This window comes from Onychostruthus taczanowskii, unplaced genomic scaffold (assembly GCF_017590055.1).
Source record: "Onychostruthus taczanowskii isolate IOZ18803 unplaced genomic scaffold, ASM1759005v1 scaffold4, whole genome shotgun sequence".
Taxonomy (NCBI): Eukaryota; Metazoa; Chordata; class Aves; order Passeriformes; family Passeridae; genus Onychostruthus; species Onychostruthus taczanowskii.
Genome location: NW_024501459.1, coordinates 101,648 through 129,446, shown reverse-complemented (window position 1 = coordinate 129,446; position 27,799 = coordinate 101,648). Strand labels below are relative to the sequence as shown.

Sequence of the window (27,799 nt, the reverse complement as noted above, 5' to 3'; positions counted from 1 at the left end):
AAATCCAGCAATTTGTACTGTAAACTTTGGGGACCCAGGTCAGAATGTAGGTTAAATGTGGTTAAGGACATATGAAGCTCAAAGCAGCAATTTCTCTTTATTCTTATGGCTTCTCCCTACTTTCTCTCCCAGTTTTACTGATGAAGGGGGTATGATGAGCCTTTCCATAGTCTCTACTCTTATGGAAGAGTAGACAGCAATTTGCTGAGGGGATGCAGAGCTCTCAAACAATTACTTTTTTTGCTTGTGCTCAGGGCTTCACCCTTCCAGAAAGAAATTCAGACTGACATCACTGTTTGAACCCACTCAACAAACTAAACCTGGTGGGGTATATTTTAAAGGGCTTGATTTAAAAAATCCAGGTTTGGGGACATCCAGTCTGCACAGAACTTCTTCCACTGACTCCCAGCTTGATCTCTCCTCTTTGCTTTTGTCTTCTGGCAGATCCTAATTAAGTAAAATTCAATATTACACACCCATGCTAGGTCCAAATGGTAGGTAAGTTTGACATAATTCCTTTCAGCTCCATTTGGGTTGCAGTTTTGGCACCAAACGTGCACCTACATGTTACTCTTTGTCTGCTACTGGCGCAGCACCAGATTCTTCATGCTGCCAGGAACAGTGGCAGCTGCTGCTTATGCTAAAGCATAAGCCTCTTCCTGCTGGACAAGGAAGAGGAGAGTGCAAGATTTCTTAGGTTACCTCTTATTTACAGAAAAGGCTTCACATTTCTCCCTGTCACAATACATGGCAGTCTCAAACATCTTTGTTGCTGATGTGTTCTGTGCAGGGTTGAAATTTTAGTGACCTTCAAATGTAAGAGCCCTATTTGCCTGACTAACCCTTATTTGCCTGCCTGTCTCCCAGCCTTCCTAGCTTCTAATCAATAAACTGCTCTGCAGTCCGGAGTCCTCTTTGGGATGAGCATAAGACAATACCTCTGGCACCACTCATTTGTTGTCAGGCTGAGAATTGTTCCTGCAGTTCTTGCCCAGGGATGGAGCTCTAAGCCATGTTCTTGGTGCCACATGACATTTTGCCTGTCAAATATGATCCTGTATGAGTCATAAGAACTTTTAGAAGAATTGCAGTTTTTCTGCCTTGAGAACTGCTTGATAGAGTCTTTGCCACAAAAAGTGCCCTGGAGGTTTCTCCAGAGTAAGGGGAAAACCAGGGATTTTACTGTCCAGAGGCAGTAAGGGCTCTGTGTTCTGAAGTGTAAATGCCAAAGAGCAAGGATAGATACAAAGTTAGATACATAGTGGTAATGAGGCCACTGTGCACCCAGTGAGCTTTCAAATTGGTTATTTATGTGTGCAGTACCCTCCTAATAGACATGCTCCTTCATCTCCTTGCTGTGCATATGCAGGGACAGTTGCTCTGCAGGCAAAAAAGTAAATGTGCAAGTCACTCATGAAGCTTTATAAATGAGCTCTTCTATAATGGTGTGACTGACAAGTCAGTACTATTTTTCTGATGGTTTTTGATGTCATAGAGTGGCAGTTGTTCACTGCTCTGTTATTTAACATTATAATTGAAAAAAATAGCTTCCTGTTTTGTGCCTCCAACAAGAAGACATGTTTACCCATGGAAAATTGTGAATTACTGAAATGTTTGTTTAAAAATGAAATAATATTTACAGCCTGGCTAATGCTGATTCCACTGTGTATGTGCATGTGTATATCAGATTTACTGTACTCTTGTTGACAAGGCTAAGGATCAGTTTTCTCTGTTCCTTTTCCTTTTCATAAACTCATGCAGTGAGTGATCATATGAAGTAGCTCCTGTCCTATTCCTCCACCACTGAAATAACAGTAAGTAATTTGTTGATAAGTATCACTGAAACTGATGGACATTTCAGATTTAAGTTCAATGCAGTGAGTTCTGTAGCTGAATTCACAGAAGACAATGCCATCAGGAAAGCATATAGGTCAAAAGGAGAAAAATAATTGATGTTCTTGAGAGAGGACAATTAATACATGTTCTTGTAATGCACAAATGCAGTCTCACTGGGAATAAAAGGACTGAGCTCTGTGCACACCACCGTGCTCTGTCCTCTGGAAAGGCTCTTGCCCACCTCTTAATTCCTGTACTGTGTTTCCTCATACAGGACAGTGGAAACAGAAATAGTGGCAGTAATTTATTTTGAGGAGCAGAGAAGGGTGCTTGAGATTAATACAGGTTCAAAGAAAGACTGGATACTTGGAAGGAAAATAAATGTTGAGCATCAGCACATAACTAGAAGCCACATCCTTGCTCAGGAAAATTGCGTTTGAAATTATTAAGGGCTCAAAAATCCACAGCAGGAAGGATTGTATATGCTCTTTTCTAAATATCTCCTAATAACCACTGATTAGGAGATAGGATATTGGACTAAATGGATTTTTTATCTCACAAACTATGGCCATTCTTATGCTTTATGAAATGGGAAGGTCTGAGATCATCTTTGTACCTCCATTAATTCAACCCCTGTTCTATATAACACTGTGAAAGGGAATGGAGATGATGAATAGATAAGGTTGATTTGGACTGGCTTTTAAGTTATGTACTGAACTTATGCTTCAAACGTGACTTGTGATGTAAATGAAGCATAACCAAATACATAACTGTGACAAATTAGTATTAAACAGTCCTCGCGAAAAGTGGTGGGAGTGAAATGTGTCCTTGCCTTTTTATCAGTTCATTTAGAAAAGTCTCTATAATATTTTGTACTACAGAAGTTTCTGTGAGTCAGCACTGTACACCACCTTTTGTCTGATTCATGGTGTTCCTCTTCCAAAACTGCCTGCTCTCTGTTGCCACCAAAAGAGTTTTTTTTGGTTAATTCTCATTAGGAAGGTTGCCTTGGTGTTGTGGAATTGTGGAAGGAATTTAACTTAGTTTATAATGTTTGCTTATGCAGCATATTATTTTCATTAAAGTTGTATTTTAACATAGGAAAATAAAGCACATGCACTATTGAAGCCAAAGGTTAAGGAAACAGCACGGTAATTCAAAATTTGTCTTGAACCTGTCACTCTCTGGTCTGCAGTACTGCCTCTTGCATGTGACCATGGATTAGATTGCTAAGGGTGTAAGGTGGTGTTTTCAAGGTCTGGGCTGATGGTATCCAGCCCAACAAGATTAAAGCAACCTTCTTCATCCAAGATTTTGGTAGACAATCTTTAAGAGTGGGTGTTATGACAGCCTGCATTTGCACAGCAAGAAGTTTCAGTCTCACTCATCCCACTCAGCTCATTCACTTCCAATCTCCTCCTTTTAGAAGGAACAGTTTACCCATCTTGCTGCTCTCAGAGATGCTCTGTCGACAAGCAGCCCACTCAAAATGTTCATTTAACCTGAGTGCCTGCTACCTCAGAGTTTGCAGGCATCAGTGTCTGTCTGCATGTGGCCCTCCCCCATCTCTGTTCCTTAGAGTAGAATGAACGAAGTGGCCCCAACAAGTGCCTTGTTCTTTTGATGTGATGAATCAGGCTCATTATTATCAGGAGTGGTTTTGGTTTGTAGAGTCCCCTCATGCAGTCAGACTTTCTCAAAATAACCAAAGGTGTTGTAAGGCTAATTGCCTTTCCCATGTTTTTGACAGGCTCCTAAGCAGGATATCTGCCCTTTAAGTGGAGCTGGAATTCCGTGTGTCTGTATGATTGCAGGACTGTGTCACAGTACTGCTGCTAGAGCTGAAGTTCAATCCTGTGCATTACTGACTAGTAAAATGTGTTTCAGGTAGCTGAATTCTCAGCTGTATAAACTGTTAAAGCATGCTCCAAATCTTAATTGCATTCTCACCTGAGAGGTAATTTGAGAGAGGGTCAGTATATATTCAGAGATTTGTCTTTATGTAGAATGGCTTGCTAACTCACTCCTGTCTTACCTGCAATAGGAGGAATATGAGGAATTCTGGGTGATTTAGAGTATGAAACTGATAGTTAACAGATCCTTTAGAACATCTGGAGATTTTTCTCTCAAGGAGACAAGTGGGAGTATATATTTGTACCTTGGTTAGCGATTCGCAGTACTTCAATGACACTTATATCATAATTCAGATCTTAAATATGTGCTCTCAGAAAACAAGTGTTTGATGAACTCGTTATTCCAGCAAGATTTGGTGCACGCTTCAACTTGCTTTCCTTAAGAAAGCACTCTTACTGAGAACAGTGTTGAGCATTTGACATATCTGGTCTGAAGACAGCTCTTTCAAGGTAGAACCACTGTATGTTAACTTGTAACCAAAGAATCTCTAATTCTAGCTATATATGTTGTTTGCCCATTCATAAATCTAGACATTGTAGGAGAAAGTAGGAGAACATTCCTATAAATTAAGACCTAGTTTCCTGCTCTAAATGAGAGTGTTATTAAAATACCAGCTGCCACTTCTATCACCTTGCAGAATCTAAGATGTACAGGGAAATTGGGTTGGGGCAGATATTTAGGCCATGATAATGTGAATGTCTGTGGCAGAGAATTGATGTGAAGGATGCAATAGTTCCAAGCATCAAAACTCAGAGCATCTGTTTGCTTGGGCTTTCTTTGGCATTGTCTTTTCTTCCCTCATTTCCAAATTTCCTTCAAAAGCAGAGAGAAAAGCTAACACAGCGATGACTGCAATGAGCTTGGAAAGTTCACAGCAGGAATCTGGAGTTCTCATGTATTCAAAAATAAAGCTGGTGTCACTTTGTATCTTGCTGGTCTCAGTGGGATCTGGAAGGAGGAACTGGAAGCTGTAATGCAATGTGATAAGACATTAACTTGAAGTAAAAAAATTACTGTAGATTTTGTTTTGAGAATTAGAATCACAGAACTGTAGAACATGATTCCAATAGACCAGGTTGCCCAGGGCACCATCCAGTGTGCCCTTAATCGCTCCCAGGGCATCTACAACTTCTTGTGGCAAATTTTTCCAGTACCTCAGTAAAGCATTTCTTCTATTCCTAATAAATAATTTATACCTACTCTCCTTCCACTTAAAGCCACTACCCCTTGTTCTATCAATTATGTCTGACATGGAGAATACTTGGACTAAAGGTGTCCAAAGGGTGTTGCTCAGAACAGAGCACAGGATCAGTATGGAGCAGTGTGCAAGGTGGAAGAAGGAGGTGTTGGCACCAAGAGGTTTAAGAAATATTGGTCCATAAGTGAGAAATCTGTGCCTAAGCCTAGAGTGTCTTATGCTTCAGCAAAAATGTGGCTGCTGCCTGATTCAAAGATACTTTCCCTCTGCTCTTAGAGTGTTTTGCTTGTTAGAGGGGTGATGCTCTTTAATCCCTGGAAGAGGATCTCTGCATAGGTGTTTTCAGATGTGAATACGTATTTTGCAGAGAGACTCCCTTTTCAGGCTTAAGTACCAAAATCAGTTGTAGATTTACTTCCAGTCTTCCAGCATTCTGGGATAAGAGTTTGACAGCTGCTCAGTCCCAAAGGCATGTCCTGCCCTGAGCAAGCAGCATTTGATGGCTGATTTTCTATCATTGCTGATACTTGTGGATAAAAGCAGCTCCTGGGTGGTGATGAAGATGTGACCTCATCCCACAGCCTCTTTTATGATTGCCCCAATACCCAGTGCAGGGCATGGGGCCACTTCACCTCCTCCCCCACCCCCCCTCATCTCACAGTGCCTGTGGCAAGATTCTCTTGAGGTCTTTCCATAAAATTCACCCTGCAGAGATGGTTCAGACAAGAGACAGGTTTTGAAAATGTGGTGCCCTTGCCTCAGTGGAGTTTAATGCTGCACTCAACAGCCAGCTGTGGGAAGGGAGGCTGGAGTGAGCCCAGAGAGGAATGCTGTGGTTTGCTGAGCCTCCTATGTATGGGAGGGCAGCTCTTCAGTGGGTTCATGGCTGCTGCCCCACATGCGCCAGGCTGGGGTAGACCGTGCCTCTGGGGTGGACCTCATCTCTACAGAGTTCCCAACAAGGAGCAGGGACCAGTGGCCACAGCTGGACAAAGCCCTTTCTTCCCCAAGCTCTTCCCAAGCCACCATGCCTCTGCTGGATGGAGGGGAAAAAATACTTGGTAAGAGAAAAGGCTTTTGGCATTAGCATTGTATTGTTAATGAGGTGTTGTGACAGATGAAAGTGAGAAAACGGTGAACAAACTGCTGGTCCCGATGCTATCTCTGCTTTAGGTGCAGCCCCACTCAGCAGCTTCACCAGGCACTGTCAGGAGAAGAGGTCTCACCTCCTGCCCTTGGCAGAGGCAGTCACCACTGGTCACTGGGAACGTGGTCTGAAGGGACAGGTCCCCATGGATCTGTTTTTGCCCCTTGGCATCCATGTGGTGGCCATGAGTGCTTGCAGTCCCTGCAGACCCAGGAGTGGTCAGGAGGTGTTTGGGCTGTGGTTGCCTGTATCCAAGGATGAACATCACTTTCCTCTCCTGGGCAAGACCCTCTTGCCTTTTTCCCCATATTCAGTCATTCCTGGTGTGTTTTGTGTTTATGATACCTTCTGAGAAACTCTTGCTTTAAAGTAGCCTTATTCTTAGGAAAAATAGACAGCTGCCCAGGGAGGAGGAATGTACTAAACCTTGTAATCTGGTTACCTTGGTAACATCTGTAAGAAACTATTGCTAAACCACTTTCTATTTTTTCTTCATCTTCTTTATGGAAATACATATTTCTGTTTACTTGACAAAAGTGCAATTTATACCATACCCATTGTGGCCATTCTCCTGACCATTATCTTGACAAACAAATTCCCATCTCTTACAAACAAGGTTAAATTACTGTAAGAACAGATATTTGACTTTATAGTAGAAAATGAGCTTTGCCATCAAGTAACTAAGGTTTTGCAAAGAACAGCAGAAATCTTGTAAAACTTTTCTACTGTTTCAGAGTGTTACAATTCTTGATCACATTTACTCAACACAGGAGTTCTTTTGAGTGGTCATGTTTTAGAACAAACATGATAAGACTATTTTTCTTCTGCATTGTAACATTCTCACACATTTGTAAGGTTTAGTTGTCAACCATATGTCGTACAGGGCAACAAAAAAAGAAATTAAGGCATTATTGCTAGGCAAAACTAACAGCTGTGCTTGAGAATTGGCTGTTCCTGGATCTAGCTCTTAGCACAGCTCTCATCACTCCCATTCAGCCGTCTGTGTCCTGGTGATGGTTCCTCTGCACTGCATGAGCCGGGACACGAGTGCCAGCACTCAGAAGGTCCCGAGGGATCAGACTTGTGTGCTGCTGGCTAGGCAGTGCCCCCACCTTTTAGGTGGTTCTCTGTATCCTCTGGTTGCTCACTTGTTTCTGTCTTTGCTGCCGACAGCAGGGAATTTTCTGAGCACTTCAAAGGGAAGAGCATTCCTCACTCAGTGACCCATTCAGTAACTGATTTAATTAATTTGAAACAAACTGTCGCTTTTTAAACTGTTAATCAAGAAGCCAATTATCTGTTAACAATCCTAAACACGACAGTAATCAAAGTGTTTCTCTGTTAAAAAATATCTGTGTTTCTTTCTGTTATCTCAGAGCTTTTAAAATAAGTTGGAAATGTGTCTATTTTCTTTAAAAAAAATAAAGACCCTATATTAGAATTCCGTTTTCTATTTTGGAATAGTAAAACTGCTTTTTTATTTTTGTGAGTATGTTAGAACTTTAGCCTTTTTTATGTGTTATGGCCTTGAAGACAAAAGTCTCAGGGCATGATATAAGGTTTATTAAGGATAAATCCTGCTCTTTTTAGTCACTTAGATTGCTGAAATCCCCAAGCAGCTTTGCTCTGTTACAAGTTTGTTTGGTGTACGCATTTAAAAGTCTTAATCTAGGAATGTTATGTCTTTTATTGTATATACATTGGTATTCCCAATAGATAATGTAAAAGTGATACATACCAAAGCATAGTTGTTTGTTTTTTACTGTAGCCATTAGTTATACAGCTGTTTTAGAAAAACAAAAAACGGTCCTCAAACACAATTTTTAAAATTATGACTCTTAATTTGTATTGCTAGAAAATTCGATTTTTTTTACAGGTTTACAAAACAAAGCAATTTTTAAAACATATGTTTGTACTGCATGCCCAGTCCTGTATATATTTATGGCATAAAAATGTTTTTTGAGTGCAGCAAGTAAGAGAATGATGTATGATATCTTGTATCTGGCTTTCTAAGTATTCAATTGAGTTAGATCGCTACCCATTTATCCACTATTTTCTTCTCTTTTAAAAATCTTATCTGAGAGCAGTGAATAGTTGTTTTTTGCTGTAATAATGATGGTGAGTCAATAATTTGATTAATCATGTAGTTAAAGCATGAGTATTTCTGAGCACATCTGTTAAAGGATGTGTTCTGATGGTTTTTTTTTAATTCCTCATGTATATAAACGTGTTTGCTTCTTTTTCATGGAAGTTGTTTAGAAGGGCCCAAAAAAGATGATATATTAAGGTGCTGATATATTAAAGTCCATCTCATTCCGTATCTCCAGTTTCAATCTGAATGCATTCCTGACTACTGACCCCCCAGTTTTGTTTCCAGCTTCATAGTTGGCAATAAGTGAATGCTTGTAGAGCCCTGGACTGGTGTTTGCACCATTAGCAAAACTGTCTAAATTGCCAACACAGAGGTGCTTTAGAGAACAAGAAGAGGGCAAAGTGAGTGCCAAATTCTACTGCTGTTTAATCCTTTGAAAAATAAAATGTTTTACTAGGCAGCTTCTTGGCTAAACGATTGTTTAGAAGTAAAGAAGGACTGAATGGTAGGACAGCTGGCAAATTTCAGTACTGACAAGGACAGGATACACAAATCCATAAGTACATGAACACACATATTAAAATCATACAATCCAGCTGAAAAATCTTAAGGGTAGCAATGACACATCCAGAGGTTTTGGATGGAGCTTTCAGGTGTATAATTTTGTACACTATTTATCAATATTTGTAGGTATATTATAACACAAAATGAATGAAAGAAATGAATGGGCACCTGAACAAAATAAAGACAGGATCATTTCTGGAATCTAGCTCTTCTAGTGTAATCTCTGCTGCCAGCAGTGAACACATCAGATGTATTTACACTGTATCTCTGCAAAAAGATATTTATGGATATGACACATGCTGTTCTGCACGCTTAAAACCTGAGATTCAGATTCTCTCTCAGTACCACGTGCACCTCTGTTGATTTCAGAAATATGTGATAGTGCACTAATGAGTGTGGTATAAGAATCTAAATAGATCCATAGCCATATGGACAGCCAGATTGATCAAGGCAGACTTTATCACTTTGTCCCTAAAAATCCTTTGTGATTATCCTTTATGTACACAGTGGTACTAAAGTGTCAGCCCAGACAATTTCCCTTTACTTAATAATGTTTTATGCATTTACTTAAAGTTTTTACTTCGAAACATGGAGGAGTGTGTTTGCTCTTTTTACAGAAATTTACTGGTGCTAGTAATATAAACAGCTTTCATTCTGTTTTGAAAAAAACATTGTGAATATATAAATTATTTTTGAACTGGACAGAGATGATTATGTGGCATGTGACTGAAAATGTATCTTTTTTAATAGATGATTCAGCTGCAGAGAGTTTTAATGGCAATGAGACCGTGGGACACAGTTCCAATGCTTCAGGGGGAACACACTGCAGGGAGATGGCAGAAACCAACAGTAATGGCAAAACAAATCTGGAGCAGGATGAGCAGCCTCTGAACCTGAGTGACAGTCCCCTCTCTGCTCAGCTGACTTCAGAATACAGACTGGATGAACACAGCAGTAATGGAAAGAACAAATACAAGACTCTCCTAATTTCTGATCTCAAGATGGAACGGGAGGCAAGAGAAAATGGAAGCAAGGTAAGATGCTTCCACATGGTCCAGATGTGAAGCATGTAGTTCAGAAAAGAAAAAGATTTGTGATGCCAAACTAAAGGTTATTCCCAGCTAAGCACTTAATGTGATGTGTCTAATGTTTGTCAGGTCATTACTTAAATGCCATACGTAGATTTGTATGCTCTGTTACATATATATGATGCATACGTGCGTTAAGTGTGTGTGGATGTACATGGGTGAATATATATGCATAGGCAAATATATTGTGCTGACACACAGGCAAAAATGGTGTAGTTCTCTAGCAGACATGAATTTTGTGAATGCATTTATTAAGAACTGTCTACATCACCAATTAGGAAAAAAAAATATGTAAGTAATGTGATACATATATAAATATATATATGTATAAATATGGAGAGATATACGTATGTACATTTATAGATGGCCATCTCATCACTTCCATTATGTATCTGTAGAATTTTCATGGTTTAAACCCAGCTGGCAACTAAGTACCTCACAGCCACTCTCTAACTCCCCTCTCCCCTCTCTGCCTTGGTGGAGTCAGGAGGAGAATGGAAGAAAGGTAAAACCTATGTGTTGAGATAAGAATAATTTAATAATTGAAATAAATTATATTAACATTACTACTACTACTACTGATAATTGTAATGAAAAAGAATAGAACAAAAAGCAGAAGAGGAATAAAATCCAAGAAACACCAGTGATGCACAATACAGTTGCTCACCACCCACTGACCAATGCCCAGTCAGTGTCTGAGCAGTGATTGACAGTTTCTGACCAGCTCCCCCTAGTTTATATACTGGGCAATTCTCTCTGTGGTGCAGAATATCCCTTTGGCCAGTTCGGGTCAGCTGTCCTTGGCTTGCTCCCTTCCAGCCATTTGTGCACCTGCTCACCAGAAGAGCCTGGGAAATTGAAAAACCATTTACTTGGGGTAAGCGCTGCTTAGAATCAATTAAAACATCAGTATGATATCAATATTATTCTCATACTTAATCCAACACACAGCACTATACCATCTACTAGGAATAAAATGAACTCTTTCTCACCAAAACCTGGACAAGAATTAATCCATATGAATGTTAAGTGTGTATGGCCAAGAGAATTCCTACCAGTGAATTATCAACATCTGAAAGGACCTGATTTGGTTTCTTCACGATTGTGTTATGCGGGCACCTAGCCTGAATTAAAACTGACAGGTTTGCTTTAAGAAGCTGTAATCCCCTGAGGGCTTTTCGCTGTTTCTATTATGTGGGTAAGAAGAAGCAAGGGTGTTATTTTGTAGATAAAGACAGATTTTACAGATTAAATTAGCTAGCTTTCTAGGATGGTGTTTTTCATGAGGCCCTACAGTAGGGAGGGTGAAGAAATGGCACATGTCATAGAATGTACCCATTGATCTTACTGGTCACAAGTTACTTTTTTTTTTTTTTTAAATTATTATCTGATGACCAACTGGTTTACCACTTTTACAGCAGCAATAATAGGATGTGAGTCCTCGATCCAAAGACTATTAAGGCTACTCACTGGCTTTCAGTAGCCTGACAACATAGATATACCTTGAATGGGGACATTTTTTTACAGGGCTTCGAAACAGGAGTGTTAAAATCCTTAAGCATACTTAGAAAGGGATAATACCTGAGTGATATCTAGAGAACAACATTTAATCATACTAAGGTTTTGTCTCCTATCTTCATTGCCTGTGGAGTAAAAGTAAAAACTTGTAATGATTTTGTAACTTAAATGTCTAAGTTTTAGTGGGTAGAACAAAGGGAGACTAAATGGGAGATTGTTAGTCTTTCTATGGCCATTAAGCAAATCGTGTATCCCAACACTTCTCCATGAAATCCTTATGAAAAACTGTTTTTCTGTATGGAATACTTTTTTTCTCACAAACTTGCATTTTATAGTAAATGTTCTTACTTGCTGTAGTCTCTGCCTGTGTATGAACCTCAGTGCTGGATTTACTCAGTGTTTTGAGTTGCACAGTGGGTCTCAAATTGGCTGATATGAACGATATCTTTTGCTTCAGGGCAGATTGTTCTAATGAACCTTTTATAGGCTCATCACCCAAATATTGACAGACACACAGGCTCTTTTGCCTGAGGTAGATTGTTGCTTGTGTCATCACTCTTGCAAATACACAAATAAGCTTGGCAAAGGTGGGGAGGAGTCTTAATGTGACACATTTATAGCTAAGACAAGAATATAGCCTAATGTTCACTTTCCAATTTGAATCAGTTCCTACTCAGATGCAAGAAAAATGTATCAAAAAGTGTTAAAAATCTGTAATGAATTTAGATGACAATCAAAGCCCTCTCATTCTTTACAAATTTTAACAGGCCAGAATCATCCCCCACATCAATACATTCTTTCACACTCGCTGTCATCCTGCCCACTCTATATTGCCAACAATATGCAGATTTATCTCCTCTTTTTGTCCTAGTGAAATTCATGTTGATGTTTAGAGTTCATTTCAGTATATGATTAATTAGATATGCAGTAAAGATTATTAAATATAAAGATTTCAGGAAGAACACAATCCTGGGATAAACAAAATTTGTTAGAGATTTATAAGATGAGATACTGAAATACAGTTTCTACATATATTTGAATTACTGGGCTAGTACTGGAGGAAGAAATACATTATGCTTCCTTCAACTTCCCCAATGTCCCATTTAACCTGCAGAAGATGTTATTCTTTTGGGATAGTCAAGACTGTGAAACTCAGAGGCAAAGGAATGGAGCTAGGAGGATCTCTTGCCTATATGTTCTGATAGATAATTTTGTATCTGCTGCAGAATTCTTCTTGGATCAGAAGAAGCTGTTGAGATAGAAATGGTAGTTTTTCTATCATATTTTCTTTGAAAATGTGGGAGCTAAAGGGGAAATCTTTCTTGAAAATGGTTATTTATTTATGGAAGTTAAATTTTCAGAATATTCATCTTGTCCATACCTATTTGAAGCAATTACATACTTATGCTATAGGGAAAGTTTGCTAAAATAGTGGTATTATTCTGCAAAAAATCTTGGATGTCAAAACAGGGATACTTAACATTTTCCTATTATCAGGCCTATGGATACAGAGGACATAATTAGTGATTTGTAAGAAATGTAGGGTTTGTGTTTTTTAATAATAAACTAAATTTTCTTGCCTGAAAAAAAAACCCGAAAAACCTCTGATAAATAACTGGAGATTAGATAACCCTGTGAAAAACTACAGTATATTATTTAAAGAATACTTGGTTAAGTTACTTCAGAGTATGACTTTTAAAACTGGTGTTTGTAGCATTCTTTAAACAGGTATGACATTTCAGTGGACAGTGTCACTTTGAATCCTCAGTTTAGGCAGTGAGTATGTGTGGTAATCTCTTTTTTCAAAAAGATCACGACCTGAGTGCAGTGGAGGGAGTTACCAAATTGTAATAACCTTAAAATCTGATCCAAAATGTTTTACTATTCACTGAAAATTTGTTGTGCAAGGACAAAATGGGTTTTCATAGTGTTTAGCGCATATACGTACACGTGTATGTGTGTATATATATACACTTTATAATATGTACTTTTATTGAGCTTATATCAGGAAACAGACCCTCCAGTAAGACCTAGTTGTTCACAGCAGCAGAATTTTCTACAGCCATTTAGGGCTAAACTGAAGTTTGTGAAATTTTGCATAGCTGCAAGAATACATACATAAGTTTAACTTAACTGGTCTGAGTCTTTATACTAGAAAACACTTAGAAAGTATTCATCAGCAAATGCTCTGCAAATGTGATTGTATGAATTCTAATAGTTACATGCACGTATAAATTCTTTTAGATCATTACTTATGTGTGAGCCTGTTGGGGTTTTGTATGACTGTGGTGAATTCTCTGTAGCACTGAGGTTTTTTTTTTTGCTGATTCTTTTGTTGTTGCTACTTCCTGTACCGTATATTTTATTTTGAAAAGTTATTTTATACCTTTATCTCTTATTCATTATTTATTTCATTGAATCCAGTAAGCGTACTCCTTTTAAATGATTTTGTCTCCTTTGCATTTGGATAACAATGTTATTTTAATATAGTATGGGAAAACAGGCTTTTGAGCTCACCAGTCACACTTACATTGTGCCATTTTTTTTTACCTGGATTAATAAATGGTTTGTTATGTCTGTATTGCAAGGGGCACTTCTAATATGCAAAAACTTTTTCTGTGGGATTTTCCAGGTAGAAATACATGCTACTGATCATAAATGCCTAGGAGAGACATTAAAATGAGGCAACACAGACAACACATGTGCCCATTTTTTCCAGATACCTATTAATGCAAACAGTTGATTTTTTTTCTTTCTACCAGACGAAATTTCTGGTAGAAAGTTAGACACCTCGAGTCCCTATGAATGTATGGTAGGCTAAATTAATATGCATTATGTTTAGCTTAAGTGTGTAATTGGCTTATTGAAGAATTGCACAAGATAAGAAATGTTTCATTTAAGTCTGGAAAGTAAAATATTGTTTTAAAGGAGAGAACAGTAAATAATGATTGCTGCATACCATGACCTTTAGTTATAATACTGCATTCTAATGTGCATGTCATTATAGCTACAGTTGTTCACCATGAGGCAGAGTTTTCATGTAGTCTCTAAAACAAAAATCTTTCTGTCTCTCCTTTAATGCTGGGCTTTTGAAGTGTTTCTCAACCTTTTTTCTACAGCTTAATGTAAAGAACAGTGTTATTGTCATGGGGCATTGCCAGGGGCTCTTTGCTTCCAGCAATTGCAACTTCAAACACTTACACTTACACATTACTGTTGTAATGGATGCATCCACACTATGGCAGGTTAGCCTGGCGCGTCTGCTTTTAACACAGGCCCTGCCCCAAGAAATATTTAAAGGCTGTAACCTTGTATGGCATCTGAAAGCCAGAGCATGTATGAGGTCCTGGGTGAAGTTTGAAGCTCCTGCATGAAACTCCAGTTAAAATTTTGTCATCTTCAGTGGTTAGTCCAGCTGTAGAATCTTGTAACATCTGTTTTGATGGAGCTCATCATTACTTAGGGAAACCAGGCATAACTCTCCAAGTAGCCTGACCTGTGTATGCAATTATACTGATGAGCCTGTTGTCATCTGCTGGTGAATCCATCTGGTTTCCAAAAGTGCACATGAATTTAGACACGGATAGACACCATCTACAAAGAGCAGGGTAGAGTCTGGATGTATTTCTTCCTCACTCTCTTTCCTTCTAAAAGATGTGATTGCATTGTAGCAAAAGGTGGAAGGTCATTCCTTAAATCCAGTGAACTTCATCACATCTGACATTGTGTTTCTGAGGCAAGTGGAGTGGCTGCCTTTCTAGTTCCTTGTGCTGCTGTCTGCAGGTTTCCTTGGAGAAATGGCCATGGTCAGAAAATAAGAGAGCATATGGCTTTTTTTAAAGCAAGTGAAATCCTTAGGAATTGCAGTGCGCTTTTAATTGAGACTGATAGAGGCCTATCAAGAAACTTAAGAAATAATTTATTTTAAAAATTGTTAATAAAATGTTAAACAGGTGTGCAGCTACTTGAAGCAGGAGTTAAAATGAAGACTTTGGGAATTTGCATGTTATTAATAACAGTGTTGTGTAGTGTTGGATATGTTGTTTTGGGGTTTTATTTTCCTTTCTTTTTTTACTTAATAATTCGATTATTTTTCTTTCATCATCATTGATTATTTATATTCAAGTGGAATAGACAGGTTTCAGCTGAATGGGAGCATTGTGCTGTGTCCTTATATGAGATGGTTACCTCAGCTCTAAGCAGGAGGGAAGGTGGAAAGGGCAAGATAGAAGTGTCTCCTCCTATTTTGAGAATACCACTAAACTCTGCATGTTGGCTTTTTTAGTACAAAGACAATTCCCTTTTGTCCATTTAATTTATTTTGCTAAATGACAAAGTTAAGATAATTAATCTGGATTGAGAGTTTAGCCTGTCAGGAAGAATCTTTTCCAACTCATCTCTCAGAACTTTTCATTGTCTCCCTTGCTTGAAGATGGATCTCACTACCTAGGTATGGCACAAGAAGAAATTAGACTTTTTTGGTTTTGTTTGTTCTAATAGGTATATTTTATTCCATTTCCGTGGTCAGATAGAAAGTGTTCAAGCAATGCCATATTTTACTGACTGCTGTTTTGTTTATGGAATTATCTTAAGATGAGTCTGCAGTCCAGGGGTTTGACAGCTTTATTTTATGGCTTAATTGTGAGGACTAGGAAGAGACTTAGCATGAAATACTGTTTACTACTGTCATAAATAACTTATGAAGTGTGAAGCAAAGTCTGGTGAAAGGTTTAGAACATGTTACTACAAGTAGTGGCATACTAGATTTTGAGCAAACCACAGGAGTGGGCAGAAGGCAAAGACAGCATTACAAAAACTTTGGAGCAACGATATACCAGCACAGATTGAGTCTGCAGCTCCACTAGGGTCCAGTCTGCTTTCACCACTCCAATCATAGCACTGAGAGAGAGGATGGTGACATCTTCCAGCTTTGCCATAAAAAGCTTTGCCATCCAATTTACCCAATGGGTTCCATCATTTCCATAAATATATGGAAATAGTTTGTAGTGAGATTTAAAAGTAAAGATGACAAAAGAAGTGAACTGAAAGCAGAATCCATCCCTACCACCATCATGTGTAGATGACACAAGGCTACATCTTTAGTCTTGCATCTCACATCTTTGGTGTGTGAAGGCAGGTTCAAGTGCTCTGTTGAAGTATGTGTCTTCCTTCTCTGCTATGCTGAAGTTTGTGCAAAGCTAACTGGCATGTCAGTGCTTTTTCTCCTTGGGAGATAGATACACTACAACAGAAGATAAGCCTGTTCTCTTCTCCTATGTATGGAGAACGTCAATGAAAGGTGAACAAAAAGTGTAGGCAAGCAGTTTTGTGACTTCCTAATTTTTTTCTGCCCACCCACCTACAAATGAGCCTTTTTTTTCCTCTTTCCCAATTAATTTCTGCTTCATGCATAGGGGTTTTAGAAGTTGCTCTCAAAAAGTCTGAGTCCTTTATGTTTTACTCTACCATTTTATCTGACATCTTGGTTTTACTCTTCCCTACTTTTAGAAAACAAGCAAACTGAGAAAATCAGTTTTCTGACTCTAAAAGTCAATTTATTTGTTGTTTGGATAAACCATGTTTGTTCTATGAAGAAAAAAAAAATAGAAGTTATTTTATTGCTGTTCTTTTGTAGGGAAGTTGTTAGAGACCACTGAGAAGCTCTTTAGTACCAAAAAATTTTTGATGTTAGTTTAGTGGTTTAATGAACACTGTTTAATCACTGTTCAAGTGTAACAACTGTGGTTTTGTAGAGCACTGGTTTTTCCAGACTTGAATCTTCTGATTTTGGGGGTTACCCATAATAAATGGCTAAATACATCATTGTTTTGAAGAGCATGTTTTTCATGCCACTGCAGCTGCATGAAAAAAAAAAAAAAATCAGTGTTGTGTTTGTCAGAAAATACGAATCCTGTATCGTTCTCTAACAGTCACATTCATCAAAGTCCTTTGTCTATGATACTATCAGTTCTGTGTCTAATTCTTCCCATTGGAAGTACATTTAGTAACAGGTTTTCATGTTCACTCAAAGCTCTTGAAAGTGAAATTGATTTCCTGCAGGACATTCATTACAATGATGTAACTCCAGGTCAGTTAAATGGAAGCTGATGATGCTACTCCACATTTACATACCTGTAATGGAGAACACGATCTGGCTCCATATGTGTATGAAATCCCAGCTAATGTAAAGCTGGCATGGAAGAGAATAAGTTTTGATGCGACCTCTTAGAAATTTTCTCAGAGGTTTTTTTCTAAAGGAGGAAGAGCACATGGGTCAAGTACCAGAAAGTGGTGCTCTTGATTCCAGATTGAATGTGTGTTACTCACAGATCCAGCTGTCTATCCTCATACACTTTTACCTTTGGAGTCTTTCGTCACTCGTATCAAACAAGAAGCACTTGTACGTGAAGGAGATGCAGGACTTTCTCCAACTTGTTTTTAGAGGCTGGACATCTGTTCAGGCAAGAAAGAAAGCTATGAAGTGCCTCTACAATCAAAGAGGTAAGGTCTGAAATTACTTCCTTCCCTGTTTACAGCCAAGAATGTTTTATAACTTATCAGTCTGGGAGCACATATCTGTACCTTTCAGGCAAATTCTTGTTCGCTTCAGCCTAGATTTGTTCCTGATAGACACCTTCAAGGCTGGACCTCGTTAATCCCTAGCTCTTATTTTTGTGGGGTTTTTTTTTTTGTTGTAGTTTGTTGGGATTTTTTCCCCATTAGGAAGGAAATTGAATTTATATTGAAGTTTTACCACATTAAATGTTTTTCTGCTCCTTTTTCTTCTGTTATCACATATGCAATGTTTCTGCCACGTAGAAAAAGACTGAGAGCAAACCTTGCTCTTGGAAGATTAAACACATTTAAAAACCTTAGTTGATGGTAAATTGAGCAAGATATAATGGGGCAGCAATAATTGCTACCTATTGTGATTGTGTTTAGTCATAATATTATTTACACATAATGAACTGTCATTTTTTAATTTTTCAGATGCTGAGGTTGAAGAGCTGATCCTCAAAACTAATCTGTGATGAATGACTTCCTATTTGGCTACTTTCTACACATTCAACTCATTGAAAACTATATTGTTATTCAAGAAGTTGATAATCATGAATGTTACTCCTGATTTTTTGTTTCCAGTATTGAATTCTTTTCTACAGGCCAAGACACGTCCTGAGGAAAGAGAGGAAAGAAGACAAAGGCTTTTCATCTTTAACGACATTTATAACAATATATTGATGAGATTTTAAAATAAATATAATTTTTATTAGTTGTCTTACAGATATCTCATTTGCTAATCTTTTTTTCTTGTTGAATGAATGCCAGTAGTCAAATATCTTGCTGAATGCTTGATGCACTTTCAAGCTGTGCTTTTGTGTGCTCTCCATAGCAGTTGCTGGGAATAATTAATTACATTAGAACCCTGAATGCTTTTTTTTGGATACTTATTCAAGCAGCTGGATTTGTTGGGTGATGTGAGAGGAGTGAATAGGTCAATTTTTTAATAGAGGAAAGAGGGAAAGAAAAGTAGAATTCAACTTTAAAACTATTTAACTATTTTACTCTCTTTCACCTTTCCTTTTGTTGCTTGTCTTTTGCCGCTTCAGTTTTTCTGGTCATTCTCCTCCATCTTCTTCTGAAGACTCATGGAAGACCTATCTTAAATTTGGTTTCTATGAACAAAATAATAGATAAAGATAACAGTATTACTGTTATCTTTATAGGACTGTGAGGAATTAACTTTAATTAATGAGTCTAGTCTTTTGTAAAGGGGAACCTGGATGAGAGACATTTGTTCCAAGAGGATCTGCAAGAGTTCAATTCACAATGTCCACAGGGTTCTGATTAATAAATTTCAACCTTATAGAAAACAACAGTGGTGCAGCTGTAATATGCCACTGAAAACAGTGAGGAACTGGAATCATGGTTGTTGTCCTAGATCCCTACAACAACAAGGGATTTGCTAGATGGATTTCCCAGATGGTCTCTACCAGCATCTTATTCCCTGCAGAATGGGGAGTGAAAAAGAACAACTGCCAATAATCCCTATCAGTCTGCTTGAGGTTTTGTCTGCCATATGTTTCATCAAAACATCCTGCTTTGTATTTCATCTCTAACAGTGACTGATTTTGAATACTTGAAAGAAGCAATTAAAAAACCAGCATCTACATTAGTTATTGAGGCAGGGAGGGGATAGTGGTGTACGTAGGCATTGAAAGCTGTGAAATGTTTGTTATGTTTATTAAACACAGTCAGAAGACAGCAATAAAAAAATTTTGCAAAATGCGTGGTAAGGAATAAGACATTGATGGTTACAAATATTACAGAACAGTATTCTTGCACAATCAGTAAAAGATCCTTGAAACTGGTATTTGAGAGCTGTGTAAACATTCAACATTTGTGTTTCACTGGGAACTGATGAAAGGGTATAAAAATATACAGCCAAAGGTAGAAATCTGTAACTGATGTGAGTTTCCATTTCACCCATGTAAGTATGGCATGCCATGAAACATTTTAATACTGGATGAATTCCATATGCATCTCTAGAGTTTCCCCTAAGCTGCTGCTTCTTGGAACTCACAGTTTTCTATGGAACTCACAGTGTTTCTATGAAATACTGCAGCTGTTGCCTGGATCTTGGCGTGATACAACTGAATATTTCCCACAGAGATGCTTCTTCTCATCAGCTGCTTTGGTCAGAATGTCATTCTCAGTGTCCCTTCACACCTATTCAGCCTGTGTTCTCCAGATTTGCTGGGAAATTGTACATGCTGTTCTCTTCATATACATGCACACACACTATATATATATATATATATATATATATATATATATATATATATATATATTCACGTATTTTTTCCTTTGTCTGATGAGAACAGTCATATCCAGTGGCCACAAACCAAAGTATGGAATCATACAGATGAACCAGGAGCATACAAAGAGCTCATGTTGTTAAGGCACCTGCAATACAGACATAAACTTTGTGTACAGGTGCTCTAGCAGACAAGAGTGTGATTGTTTTTCATGGGTGTTTTAATTAATATTGGGATGAAATCTTGTATCTTGCTTCTGGCTCCATTTTATATTTTGGTAGAAGTCATGGAGTAATGCGTTTCCTCCTCTTGTGTTTCCCATGGCATTTGGGAATTGTCTGACTCCATGAGGAAGATCCCTTTCAGAGCTATTCAGAATTTCTTCCCTGTGCCTTCTACCATTGAACTCCCGGGCTGCACCCTCTCAGGATTAATGAAAGAAGAACAGGGAAAGGTGAGTTGATTTCCTTAGGGGTTACCGTGAATGGCCCCAACACGGCCTGTCCTCAGTCCACAACGTTACAGTGTGAGCTGTGTATTGGCTCTCAAAAGGACACATGCATATTCTTTGGGCCCTTTTACCCAATCAGTGATATATGTTTTTGTGGACCCTCTCTGAATGCATTTATCCTTGATTTACTTTGTACAGTTAGTCATATGCTCTTAAAAAATCTTTTGCAGATGGAACCCCGTGGGACTGGACCTGTTTCAAAAGCTGTATTAAATGACTAAAATAAAGGTTTTGAAAATTCCTGTTTCCAAGTGTGTTGCTTAGGAAGAATAGCTGTGTTTAGTGGAAAAGAAGTTAGATGAGTCTGTGGCACGTGTGCTTTCTCACACCCTCTTGGCTCAGCTGGGAGATGGACACATGAAGGAATGATATACAGGCAGGTTTTGGAATATGCTGCTTGTGTCAGTTGCACCTTAAAGATAACAGTCTCACAAGGTTGATGCTTCTCTGTGCTTCATTAGAAGCTTTATAAAATCTGCCTCTGTGCATTCAACTAAGTGTCCACCCTGCCTTCAGAAAACACATAATATACGGGTTTGTGTAACACTGGAACAAGATGTTGGAATTCCTAATGGATCTCAATGAGTGACAAAACACTGAAGAGCTGAAAAATTTGCTGCATAAAGATGGAATTACCTTTTTAGCGATAAAGCAGCCATGACTTCATCACAGATCTCAGTGGTTATTGCCAATTAATAGGTTGTTGTCTCTGGAAGGCAAATTTATCAAAAGACTCAGCAGATTAAATTTGTTTTTACAGGTTAGGTTGGAATTGAGATAAAATATTTTTACAGTGATTGTAACAGACCATTCATATGAAACTAGTCAATCATTACACAAAAATGTCTATGTAAGGTAGGTGTTCATTTTATAAATATATACACTAATGAATCTGAAAGTATATGAGGCATGATTGAGTCATTTAGGAGAATGGTGACAACTATTCTCTTCTGTTCATGAGCTGAGTCGTCATGTTCTATGGTTCTGTGAATTGGAAGGAGTGTCTTGAATGCTTAAAGAGCCAAAAAGGCTTTTAGCATCTCACATTGCCAGTTGCCTAGCCTAAGCTTTTGAGAAACCTGGCCTAAATGTCTGTATTTCATAATCTTCAGTACTTAGCCCTGCATACTTCTGGTTTGAGATATAAACTCCAGGACAATACTTTTACTGCACTCACTATGCCAATTCAAGATCATTCCATTTAGTATAAGAGGTAAGTAGTTTTTAAGGCTATATCTAAGCTCTGTGGAGATAATTATTTATCTTTTTTTTTTTAATATTAAATTGACAGGGAGTATGCTGGTTTGCTTTAGCCTGTTTCTCCATTCCTGTGTTTAGGTTTTGATTTTACATGATTTTTCCATATTTAATGCTTACTTTATAACAATGTTTACAGTATCTAGAACTTATATGTTGGGCTATTTATGTGAAATAGCAAACTGAAAAAAAATAGTCTGTGTAAGTTTACTGTTAGCTGTGAGATAATAGAACTTTCCTCTCCATGTAGTGTAGGCAGTAGCAGTTATGGCAGCATCTTCAAAACTTTTGCTCTACTTTTTACTATTTTTTTCCTAGTTGAAATTTTTGTCCTTGAAATGTATAGGATACTACTGTGTTCATTTTTATATTTGTCATTTAACATCCATAATTTATATAGCTAATACAAATTTTAGGTTATTCCATTTCTAATAAGATAATTCTGCATAAAAACTTTATACAACATGAATAAGTTGTTTATACCTTCATCAATATTTTAATTGCCAAAGGTTCCTATATCTAAATTCTTTGGGTTTACATAACACACTTGGGATTCTGAAAACAACAATAAAAATAAATCAGCTTAACATTACATTGGACTTGTGAGGCAAACGTCCACTGATTTGTAAATGCAGGCATGGCATAATTCCTTTCCCAAAACAAATCAATTAATTTCTCCAGAAAAGCTGGAGCAGCCATTTGTTTCTGGTGTGTTATAGCTGAACATTAATCACAGTACGGATCCTTATCTCCAGACATTCCTGTTCATTTAAGGCAAAGACACAGTCAACTTCAACTGAATAGCCATTGGAAAGTTTCTTCTGGTTTTATTAGCATAGCTAAAATTCAAACCAGTGTTTTTAAATGTTTGTTTTAACTTGGGCTTTGCTGGAACCATGAGGAATACGTTTTCACTGATGGTCTTGATAAATCTTTCCAGGCCTCATCATAAAAACATGTTTATATATGCCCAAGAGAGCCTATGGACTTCATTATTAGTATTTGTGTGATTAAATTTTAACTGACCTAAAATTGAATGCTTTACTTAGATTCAGTCATACAGCTTTCTTTATAGTGCATTTACATATTGAACTGAATATGTAGCCCAAAGTGAGAGAACTGCAGGAGGAAGAGGCTGTAGAAGTGTTAGAATATTCTAATTGTCTGTAGCTATTTAGTGGTTGGTTTTTTTCTTTTTAATTATGAAAAAAAGAGTCAAAAATAATAGCTAAAATCACTGAAGCATGGAACTTTAAATCTGGGTTTTCAATTTATTGTATGAAATATGAGTCTGTCTGTGCATCTGTGTACCTGTATAAAGCAAATTGTTTCAATTCCTCCTTAAATGTTGCTTCTTACCATACAATCTTTATTTCACAATGCTCTATTTCATAAAGGTTGTTTGGCTGAGTGCTCTCCTGGTTGCTAAGTACTTCTGTTGCAGGTCAGAGGCAGGGTGTGCAATAGCCTCCTTCTTCCTTCCTTCTTCTTTGAAAGGGCTTTGTCATCAGGACAGAATATTTTCACTGCCATGTAGCCATTCCAGGCCTTCACTTCATCTGCCTGTTCCTCCTAATTGGCACAAATGACTTATTACTCCATCTCCTGTGGTGTTGTGAGCTGCAGTTTAATCACCCTTACATGTTAGTCCAAATAAATTATATTGTGCTTTGCTACGTAATTATTTATTGAGAGAATTAATCTTGAAAAGTGGATCTACTCTGTATGGTGATCTTCTCTTCATACAGGATTATCCCAACAGATGATCTCATGACTTTCAATACCTCTTCTTACACTTCTGCCAGAGTGGAAGTTTCACTTGTTACCTCTGCTACAATAAATGAAGACAACAGCTAATAGAGGAGTTAGAAAAGCTGCCCATTCCAAATTCAGTTCATGGTCTGAGTTTTATGTTACCACCACCTTGGTTCAGTGACCTTTTCTTGTAATTGCTCATTTCAGAAAAAAAAAAAAAAAAAAACAAAAAACCAAAGCACTCAAGAAAGACAATTTATTGACTAAAACAAGTGGTGAGATTGGCAGGAATAGAAGATATTTCCTATCTGATCTTGTAAGCAGGCATTACAGGTCACTGCTTTACCTTTGATAAAGTATCAAAGGGAGAAAAAATTCTGGAACTACTGAGGAAAAACGTTATGCAGACTTGATGTAGCAAATGGCAGGGCAGGGCTGCTGGCAGCAGCAGGTCCCAGTGACCAGCAGACAAGCAGGAGGAGGTGTGCAGGTCACAGCTCAATGCAGGAAGGGCAGGGAGCAAGCCAGGAGCAGCCTGGGACATTCTTGGCCCCCACTTGCTCATGGTATAGCTCAGCTTCAGTGGGACTCCTGGGAAGGGGCACAGAGGTGGGGGTCCCAGGAGAAGTGGCCAGAAAAAATAAAGTGCAATAGTGCAAGGTCCTGATGAGGGTGTGGATTAATGACAGAAAGTGTAAGGGCTTTTTAAGTGGCATTGGTACAAAAGGAAATGTTAACCTCAGAGCCCATTCCTCTCTCACATGGGAGAACTTGTATTTACTGTGCAAGGGCAATTTTCCATGGGCTGTGCTCAGGCCACAGCTGGCTATCTTATAAAGTAGAGATGTTTTCTTTTGACTTTGGTGGAAAGGCAGATACAGGCAAGTAAAAAGATAGCATTTAATTTCCAAAATTAATAGCCTCACTAATCCTACCCTAAAGCCTTTCATCCTACCAGGAAAAAAAAAAAAAGCAGACAACATCTTACCTCGAATTAGTTAATTGAGGGCAGTGCAGTTTTCAGTGATTGGATCAAGTGAAGGACCAACCATTTGTCATGTGCAAAGTTAATGTGTAAATAGTGTTTCCAAGTAGCTCCAATTATTTAAAGCCTGTGGAACATGATCTTTGAAAAACATAAGGCAGAAATCTTAAATTTGGGTCCTATGATGGGCTGTGTATCTTTCCCCCTGACTTTTGAAAGGCTGAATGGTAAATAGTAAATTTTTTTAATTTCAGTTTATAAACCTGGGGGTTTACAGTTTTAATAACAGCTGGGATCATCCTAAAATTCATGGGGAACTTTGATTAAGCATGTAATGCAGAATTTATTAGCAATTAAAAACTACTGGATGGTCCATTTGTCATCCATGTCTTAGAACAGGGCCTTGGAAGGCAGTGCGTTAAAAGAAATATGTCTATGCACAGACATTCTGTTCTTCTATGAGTTAACCTATTAGTCTCATAGGTTTATTTAATAGAAGCAGCTACTTGGAAAGTTGAATGATGTTTTAAAGAACATCACATTTTCAAAAGTTTTTTGTGAAACTGATTTTATGCTTTTAACAGATTTTGTATAATCATCAATTTATATTTTTTGCCTTCAGTCAAGCTGTGAGGTTAAATTATGTTAAATAAATAAAAAAATTATCTCCCAGATTTATTCAGTGCTTTGAACTTCTTAATAATGTCAGTTGTACACATATCCAGAAAATTAATAGCGTATTATAGCACATAATGCTATGGAAGTGACTAACAAATATGGGATCGTTCTCTGTGCGGATACCTCCCACACACCCCTTTGAAATTCATTCTACCTAGAGCCATAATTTGCAAGGTATTTGTTAGATCTTTTCAAAATATAGATTTCCATAAAAAATATATTTAGATGCAAAGTGTTATTTAGAGACATATGACAGACTGCAGTTCCTGCATTACTTGCGTCCCAGGTAAAAAACGTTTTTTAAAATCTTGTCTGACAGGAAAGTTTTACACAAAAAAAGTGCTGTTATGCTATCCATATGGTGCATTTTATTCTATCAATGTGAGAAGGTGTTTGGGTGTTTGTTGCTATATGTTGTCATGTTTTGGTTTTGGTTTTTTTGTTTTTTTTTTTTTTTTTTTCCAAAGGGAGTGCTTTATGCTCTGTCAGTTTTTCTGTCCCTGAATAACCTTTGAATCTAATTTCACAAGGTAGTTATCTTGACAATGTTGAATTGCTATGAGCTGTGAAAATCTGCATTTGGCTCAGTTAGTAAGACTTAGGTTGCTTTCATGAGGGAATTGGACTTTTGAGAGGCAGATACTCGTTGCTTGGGCAACGAGTGATCTTCCAGCCCCCAACAACCCACAAAGTCCTGCCCTCTAAGAGTGAGTGAGATGTGGAGTGAAATGAAGAATGCATGCTGGTGAGATCTGGGGACTTAAGACATCAGGTTTCTTCAGTTCTACTTTTTGAACATAAACTAGTTTAAATATAATATAATGGATATCTCTATGTAGGAATCAGTGAGTAGATATTAAAACTACTCCTTTATAGGACTTGTAGAGGTAAGCTGTGACTGCCAGCACAAGTCATGTCTCTGTATTTTGTTTGTTTCTTATGGCACTGTTGAAAGCATACACTATATAGAAAAAATCAGTGGCTTGAACCCATATGATCACATTCATCTAAAAACACTTCTACTGGAGTTGCAAAATTTCTTGACAAAGCCAAAGAGATAGCGTTTGCCAGAGAATATCAGTTTCTAAATGCTTCCACTGCTTGTGTGTTACTTTTTAATAATGGACAACAAAGATGTTAGCATCCTATGCCACATGTGAACACATCTTTGTGTTCCAATAGAGCCCTACTACAGGCACACACTAGGAAAGAGGAACTTTTCCTAAGTTATCCTTGCCTTTCTCTTTTTAAAATTAATTCCTCCTAAGGCATTAATAAAACCTGCTCAGGTTTTCTGATCCGTGACGTGACTGCACAACAGAGCAGAACCAATGTCAATACCAGTGACAGGATGTACACAGAAAATTCTTGTGTCCCTCAAATTCTGTGCCTCTTGTATTTAAGTTTAGTAAAATGCCACAGGTGAGAGTTACATTCTGTATTCCAGAAGGATCTCAGCCTGTAGACCACAGCACTGCATGCCTTGAGCTCAGGAAGGGCTCTGTGAAAGAGGAGACTTATGAGCACACAGCACAGGCAGTTGCACCACGAGAAACGGGGGTCACTTTCTAAAAATAGATATATAGATGAATTCCTTTAATTTAAAAAAATTTATTCTATTTTGGTTTCCTCTTTGTTCTTTAAATTTCAGCTATGGAAGCTAAGGATACAATAGTAGTCACACAAAATAAGAAAGCAAATAGAAAGGGACAACAACCTATAAAACTTTAGCCCAGCTCAGATCCAGATTTAAAGTTTTCAGTTCTCTTCATATGATAGTTTAGATCCGGATTTAAAGTTTTAGTTCTCTTCATATGATAAGCTGACTTATCATAAGATCAAATCCCTTTTGCCTAAATCTAGTGGCAGTATGTGGAAGATTAAATAATTTGGTTTGAAGAATAATGTAAAACAGTTTTTATAGCTGTTCAGTTCTCCATAGTCGGATATTGAGTTATGATATCACTATGAGAAAATGCACTGTATGTTCTGATTTATTTAATTTTTCTGGCATAATTCTAGCTGGTTTTCCACCCAGAATTCTTCCTCTACAAGAAGGTGGATTGAATGTGGTCTTTGGTGAAGGTGGAGTTTTGCCAAATGGGATTTTATCCTCAGGTTTATATTCTGATAGGGGAATTCTCCATTGCAGGGTGGTGATTTAGTTAGCTAAAGTGAATGCATGTAACTAAGTGGTCCCAGTATTCACAACTCAAATTATCTTTCCTAATGGAAGGTAATTATTGTTTATTGTAAATGAGTTTGAGCCTTTACAGACCAAGTCTATTAGGTCATCTTGGAAATTTCAGTGCTGCTTGATGGCTGTATGGTTCCCTCTAACTGAGCTCCAAGTACCAAGTGACAGAACCATTTCGCAGTAAACAAAGTTTATTCCACTATAAGAAATCACAGAGAGTACTGGGGCATGGAATCAAGAGGG

At 37.8% G+C, this 27,799-nt stretch overlaps 1 protein-coding gene across 4 annotated transcripts in view; it reads left to right on the top strand.

The window, feature by feature from the left end:
- The window catches only part of NOL4 (nucleolar protein 4), a 188,621-nt gene that overhangs the window by 101,609 nt on the left and 59,213 nt on the right, over positions 1-27,799 (top strand). For all 4 annotated transcript variants that reach the window (XM_041412820.1, XM_041412819.1, XM_041412818.1 and 1 more), the window contains exon 6: positions 9,502-9,785. In XM_041412820.1, the coding sequence (XP_041268754.1) occupies positions 9,502-9,785 (284 nt within the window). The remainder of the gene's footprint in view (positions 1-9,501; positions 9,786-27,799) is intronic.